Source organism: Camellia sinensis, chromosome 1 (genome assembly GCF_055761805.1).
Source record: "Camellia sinensis isolate YWXY chromosome 1, ASM5576180v1, whole genome shotgun sequence".
In the NCBI taxonomy this organism is placed as follows: Eukaryota; Viridiplantae; Streptophyta; class Magnoliopsida; order Ericales; family Theaceae; genus Camellia; species Camellia sinensis.
This window is the reverse complement of record NC_138961.1, coordinates 142,202,841-142,210,540: the sequence shown is the minus strand read 5'-3', so window position 1 is coordinate 142,210,540 and position 7,700 is coordinate 142,202,841. Positions and strand designations below refer to the sequence as shown.

The following is a 7,700-nucleotide window of genomic DNA, read 5'->3' as shown; positions in this document are numbered from 1 at the left end:
GACATGGAGCACTACTCAATTACTGTCTCTCTCATGATTTGGTTAATTTGAGAGTTTTTTTTTTCTTCAATTAGAGTTTCCATTGAGAAATTCTCCTGAGTTTTGGGTTCTTGGTCTCTTTCTCAAGCCATGAGTTAACTATTAAATAAATATACTGAATGAGTTAACTATTAAGTTCATGTGATCAGATAGAAAAAAAGAAAAAGGGTAAACAAATGTGAAACACTACAAAACAACACTTTTCTTTTTCTTTTTTTTTTGGTAAATTACAAAACAACACTATTCACCGATTTCATAACACTTTATTATTAACATTTTTACCTATTTCAATTCTCCATGATTTTTGGTCTTTTTTTTTTGTGGTGAAAAAAACTTTATTTCAAAGAATCTAAACCCATTTAATTCTACCTCAACCAATAGTTGGGACCTACTTTAATTTCACATTAAAGTTACCAAAAAATTATTTTTGTGTCTCATAAAAATAAACCTCAAGATTTTATTTTTGGGAATTGCGTATAACTATCAATCTCACATTGATTGTAGAGAAAAACTTTGATGGATATTAAACCTCAAGATTTTGATAAGGGCATGAAACCCTTTGGATTTCTCCTGCATTGGTGTGACATCATTCATTTAGATAGTGTATTAGAGCCTTTCATTCAACAAAACCTCTCGTAACTCTGACATTGATTGTGTTTGCGCATTTCCTTTGTATAAAAAAAAAAAGAAGCTTAGCACAACAAATGCCAAGAATTTTCACATGTCATAGTTAACACAAAGAAATTTTATTGGATATATTGCAGCATGAAGGTAAATTAAATCAAGCCAATGATGTTAGATATGGCGGTGCAACAATCAGAAATCTGGAGCTCTTTGATGTTTTCTTCTCCATTTTTTCCCTAATCAAACTCAATTGTTCAAATAGAGAGAGAGAGAGAGAGAGAGGCAACTACAGGGATAACAATGAATGAACAAAACATTATAAATCTCTCAATTAATCCCATCATCAGCAAAAATTTGGCTGAGTCACCATTATTTCATTTCAGTACTTAAAAAAAGAAACAAAAAACACAAAATTGTGATATTCTCTCTGCGAAGAAAAAAAAAATGAAGGCAAACCAAGGTTTTGAACCCCCAATCAAAGCACAACCCACCCTATCAATGTAAGCACTCAGTTTTTGTCTTCAGTTTCAGTTGCTGCCAAATGATTCTCGGACAGTGTCTGCAAAGCTGGTCTTACCCTTCCTGCCTGTTAGTCAACAGTTAACGAACAACAATATCAGTAAACAACAAACTCATAAAATAATCACAATCCAAAAAAGTTGATAGTGAAGTGACCAAAGGGAAATTTTGACCTCACCTTAGCAACGTTCTTCTCTTCATTAATCCGCAACTTTTCCTTGAAAATCTTCCTTAGCTGCCTTAGACTTTTTTCGTTGATTAATTCCTTCTTGTCTTTCTTTGGCTTCTCTTTTGTAAGATCCAACTTGTTGCCACTCTTGTCAATGTTCTCTTTGTCCTTGTCATCATCCAAAAGACTATTGATCTTTCGGTTTGTGGTTGGTGTCTTAGTTGAAGATTTCTTCATTGGTGTTAGCGAAGTGGGACAAGAAAGTGTACTTGGGTCTGCGGAAGCCACCAGATTGACAAAATCAATGCTCTCTTGGCCTGCTAATTGCTCAATGGTATTGTTTTCAGAAATCACAGGGTGAGAACTAATTGGGTTTGCTGAAAACATCATGTTTTCTTCAACAGAAGGATCAATTGCAACCTGTACTGCAGATTCTATGGTGGCCGACTTCTCAGAATCCGACTCCTCAGAATCCGACTCATCTTCTCCACAGTCGACAGTGTCGGGAGTTGGATGGTGTTCATTCTCCAATTGCTTGGAATCAATTGAATGTTCAGGGTGATCAAAATTGATTTGTGCATCAATTGCTACCAGTACTGCCGATACTATAATGGAAGACTTGTCAGAATCCAACTCATCTTCATTACTTGACTCAATATCAAGTTGATCAGGTTCTTCATTCTCCAACTGCTTGGATACAATTGAATGTTCAGGGTGATCAAACTCAACTTTTGCATCATCACCTAAGACCTTGTCTTCACCAATGAGGCTTGATTCGAGATCTTGAACTCCATGTGCTTCTAAGTCAGTTTCTGCATCATCACAAGGGGCTTTCTCATCAGACAGCTCTTTGGTGGCAAGCTCCAAATAGAGATCTTGACCATCATTTAGTTCTGGGTTAAAGCACTCAGACTCTTTGCTGGCTAGGTTTTGAGACTCAACGTCCTCCTCCTTCTGAGCTTCAGCAGCATCAGAGACAATCCAAGTCGATAATACATCAGATTCTGTTTTAGCTGAATCTTCACTCACCAAATCCTCATCAACAACAGCTTCTTCACTTGACAAGTGATTGGTTTCTTGCAGCACTGAAGACTGCAGGGGAGCAATAACAGGGTCAATGGCATCACCGCCAACACCAACGCCAATGCTGCCAGAGGATAGGACATCAGCTGAATCTTTCAAACCCAAATCTATGTCAGCATTCAATCCTTCCACATTCTCTGGCACCAAACAGTTAGTAGGGTTCTCAGTATCAAACCCAGAATCATCACACCCTGTAATTCAATCACAAATAGATTCGGAAAAGCTAAGAAAAATCCAAAACCGTGACTGACTAAGAATTAATTCTGATAATCAAGTGGGAGGGATAGATACAGACAGAGAGATAGACTAAACCTACCCTCTTTGTCTGAGATATCATCTTTTTCACCAGAAAGAATAACTGATTCACCATAATTCTCACAACCCATTCCTGATTTTGTCTGTGAATCATCATCATCATCTGCATTTTGATGAGTAGAAAAGGTCAAAAACAATTTCTTTAGTTATTTATTTATTTTGGTACTGAAACACCAGGAAAAAAATCTTACCCTTGTTCTCGTCTGATTCATGGAGCTGCTCGGAAATTTGTTGCGGTTTCGCCTTCACGTCGTCTATTTCCTGGTTATCTCCTATACACTCTTGAACATTATCTTCCAGTTCACTCACATTCTCTGGCAACAAATCAGATTTTTTATCCGAAAGAGCTTCTAAATCATCAGTCTTCACAAGCACATCATCAGATATCGTCTGCCGATGCATTTCTGCAAGATAATCACGATCCACGTCAGAAAATCTCCAAAAACTAGAAATAAAATGCACTTATAAACAGTCAAGTATGAATATACTATTGGATAATAAGTCAAACATAAACAAGACATACCCTGAACCTCCTCCAATGCTTTGCCAAAATCATCTGAATCCTCTTTCACAATTCTTTCCACATCCTTGGACATTTCTTTGTCATTATCGTCCAACTCCAATTCCATCATTTTCTTCTCTGACAACCTCATCGTTCTTCGTGTGCTGTACACTTTCAGACCTGAAGTCTCCTCTTTCTGATATTTCTTTGTCTCCGTTTTCTGGCGAGCTGAAGCTCCTGTCGCCCGCCTCCGGGTAATCGTTTCTTTAGGCATTTCAGGCACATTTTTCTCATTTTCCGCTTCTTCATTCAATTGGGTCTCCATTTTCCGGCAAGTGGAAGCAACAGGAGCTATCTTTCGGCTGCTTGGCATAGCTGGTGTTGTAGGCACATCAAACATTGCATTTTCCACATCTCCAGTGATTGTTCTTCTTGTTCCGCGGCTTGTCCTAGTCAAAATCTGTGAACTTTCTGGCTCTTTTTGAATTACTTTTCGCCTAGTAGATGTTCTGCAACCAGTGCGAGGAGGAACACCCGGCGATGTTTTCACCGTCTTTTCCGGCGACACAACAGAGGACTGCGCGGTTTCAGACTCGCACGGTTTCGAGAGCTCTTCCATCCCTTCGACCTAATGCCGCATCAAAATACATAAAATCTGTAAACATACAATTCCCAAAAAAAAAAACGAAAAAGAAAAAGAAAAAGGGGATTGGTAATGCATTTTAAGAGCATCTCCAATCCTTCATCAAATTCAATAAAAATGTGCTCCAACTATTTTATCAAATCAAGGATGAACTCAAGCTATGTTTGGGAAGTGGGTTGACTTTTTAGTTTTTTTTTTTTTTTTTTTTTGGCTATTTAGCTTGGTTTGGGAAAAGCTTTTAGTTTTTTTTGACTTTTTTGACTTTTTTTGGCTTTGTTGAGAAAAAGAAGGGAACGATTATGGGTTGGATGTGATGTTTTGTCTTATTAGGCTAAAAAATCTATTTTGTTTTTTGCGACTATTTTAGCCCAAAAAAACCTCTAAACCAACTTCCCAAACGAAACCAACTTCCCAAACGAAGCTTCAGTCGTTAACTAAATGTTCAAGAGTCATATTTCTACCCAAATAGGATTAAATGTTAAAAAGAGTAAGGATTTGGGTATGGTTTTCTTTCACAAAAATGATTAAAAAAAATTTTACAAAAATTTGGAATTCGTAAAAAAAAAGATTAAGGTGTTCATATCATATCATAGCAGATCAAGCTTTTAACCAAAATTTCACTCAAATTTGAGAGAGTAAGACTTACGATCTCAAGAGCTTTGAGAGCATCGGCCATGGCGATGTTGGTAATGTTTGCTGGGATCTTGTTCTTCTTGCAGAGGGCTTGGAGTTCTCTCCTTGTGAGGCTGTGGAAATCCATTGATGAGGAAGAATTAACGGTTTTGGTGATTTGATTGATTGATTGATTGTGAATGCTGAGAATAGGGTTTCTCTAGAGAGACAGAGAGAGAGAGAGAGAAATAGCTGAGATTGCTACTGATTTGATTTGGGGAAAGAGGCGGTGGTGATGATGGGGTATATATATACGGTGTGGTGGAAGGAAACCCTTCAAAAAGATGACCGTTGGAGCGGAGATTTGAAATTTGAATTTATTTATTTATTTTTTTGGGTGAGAAATTGTTGTTAGGTTTTGGAGGAACGGAACGAACGACAGAGAACGAAAAAGTGAGCCCATGAAGAGAGAAAGCCCACGTACAAGAATTGGGGCTTTTGTTTTTGAAATGTTGGACTGGACTGTGGCAGTGCTACATATTGGAAAAATTATGGGGAGTCCTTTTTGTAAAAGGTGTATTTTATTTAATCCTAATTTTTTTTTAGATACACTCAAAAGTTTTTTACCTATTTATCTTCTCATCTTTCCTTACACCCTGCTTTTTCTTTGTATTTCTCTTTCTCTGATATCGGCGACGACTATGACTACGATCATGCCTTCATTTTTTTCTTTTTCTTTCTAATTTACAGTTACCATCGACGACTACCATTGATTGGGGTTCACAGACAACCACTGAACACTAACTCCTTGCTTCGTGCTCATGGACGGCGAAGAAGATGAGTAGATCTACTCAAATTTGATTTAGATCTACTCAGATTGAGTAAATCTGACGTTAGATCAGATTAGATCTAAACCAAAAAATAGTTGTCGGAGTACAAACGTTTCTCTATATTCGTCTCTTTTAGTTGATCTATCAGTTTTAATACTTTTTTTTTATATACTATACACTTCTATTTTCTTGTTATAATGGAGAAAATTTTCAAATTCTAAACAAGTTATTTTCGAATTTTAATTACAGGAGATGAAAACTGTAAAATTTTACAGTTTTTGTTTTTTTGGTGCTGAATTGAATTATTCTTTAGATCTGTAAAATTTTATAGTTTCATAACTTTCTTTAAAACTGTAAAATTTTGTAATTTCATAACATGTTTTCCAGTTTGATTAATAAGGATAAATACTTAATAGAATCATACTTTGAAACTGTAACATTTTATAGTTTTAAAAATTGCTTTTCAAATTGATCAATATTAAAAAGGGCGAATTACACTAACAGTCTCTATAGTTCGGGGTTCGTGTCAGTTTGTTCCCTAACTTTTCAATTGTGACACATTTAACCTTGAATTTTGAATATTGTTCCAAATAAGGACAATTGAAGATACCATTGCTTAATTTCAAAGGCAAAATCGTCAATTTGATAAAATATAAATTAATTTGACAAAAATAAATGTCAAAAAAATATTTTTAAATTTTTAAAAATTATTTCTACCCATCAAAGATAAAATTATGTAAAATTGATAAATTTTTTACACGTTTATTTTACAAAATTAATTTTTATTATGTGTTTGGATGATGACTATGTAATGGGTGGTTGTTACGATTATAATGTATAATTGATATATTTAATATATGAAATGTTTTTAGTTTTGAATTTTTGATTTAATGGGTTGGTTTAATAATGATATTAAAGTTGTCGCCATATTTGACTTTTAAAAAAATAGAAACTAATTTAATAAAAATAAAAACTACCCATTACATGATCATCATCCAAACACATAGTAAAAATTAATTTGATATAAATAAATAAATAAATATATATATAAATATCTAAAAAATTTATCAATTTTACATAATTTTATCATTAGTGGGCAGAAACAATTTTTAAATATTCAAAAATATTTTTTTGACATTTATTTTTATCAAATTAGTTTATATTTTATCAAATTGACGATTTTGTCCTTAAAATTACGCAATAGTATATTCAATTGTCTTTATATATATATATATATATATTTTCCTATTGTTGTTTGTTTTTAATTTTTTTTTCCCTTCAGTTTATCAATATTTAGCACATTTTGCTATGTTTTTTCACTTTAATTTATCAGTTTATTCTTCTTCTTTTTTTAGCAATATTCTAAACATTCCGGTGAGTCTCCGGTAATATTCTTGACGTCCAGCGAATATTCTGGACATTCTGACGACTTCCGATGCCGTTCAGAATATTCTGGCGATACTCCGACGAATTTTCAATGATATTCCAGCGACTTCCCAGTGATGTTAAATAATCCGGCGAGTCTTCGATGACCGTCTAACGGATGTCCGACAGTGGTAAGATGTAGGAGCATTTTTAAATTTTTTTTATTTAAAAAAAAGATTTTTTGGTAACAATTAAAAATATATAAGACTAATTTGTACAAGTATTTTGTTTTGGAACTAGATCAATTTTGAACTTTATATATGAGACTTATTAGTACGTTCTCCAAAAATTATTAGTTAATCTAACTTAGGGCACCACATGACCATATTTCTCACCAATTAATACAATCCATCATGTCTTCTTATATTTTTTAATTCTCTAACAAGTCCCACTCTCTCCCCAAATCATAACATTGTTAGAGTATCACGTGACGGTATATAAGATCAACCAGTACCTCCACTACAAATTGGGCTGACTAGGCCTACATCAATCCAAGCCATGCTAATTGCTATGCTGGCAGTGTAGAAAGGCAAAATGATCCATATATGCTCTGTTTGATGTTGTTTTTTGGAGTGGCTTTTATTATTTTTATTGGTTGTGTTATATATATCAATTAATATATTAATTAGTGTATTAATACTAGTTATGATATTATTATTGAGTACACTCATTAATTACATTACAAATACCAAATACTTTTTAAATTATTACACATCATTAATTGGTACATTAGTTGGTACACTAATTGGTACATATACTATTACTCTATTTTTATTTTCAAATTTTGTGTAAGAGTCTTTGGTGTAATGTCTTATAAGACTTTTAAATAAGTTGAAAAGAATTAATTATCTGAAAATTAAGTAATATGTGATTTTAGCTTCTGTTTTTTATTTTTTAAGATACTAGATCTGTCTTCATATAATTAGTGGAAAGTGAAAA

At 33.8% G+C, this 7,700-nt stretch overlaps 1 protein-coding gene across 1 annotated transcript; it reads right to left on the bottom strand.

The window, feature by feature from the left end:
* Positions 1 to 968: 968 nt before the first annotated feature.
* Positions 969 to 4,893, bottom strand: LOC114281873 (uncharacterized). The gene is made up of 6 exons (XM_028224467.2): positions 4,541 to 4,893; positions 3,273 to 3,879; positions 2,941 to 3,153; positions 2,751 to 2,852; positions 1,361 to 2,625; positions 969 to 1,249 (listed from the first exon to the last, which is right to left on the bottom strand). Exons 1-6 carry the CDS (start codon positions 4,652 to 4,654, stop codon positions 1,172 to 1,174), a joined length of 2,379 nt encoding a protein of 792 aa, XP_028080268.2. The 5' UTR covers positions 4,655 to 4,893; the 3' UTR covers positions 969 to 1,171.
* Positions 4,894 to 7,700: the final 2,807 nt, after the last annotated feature.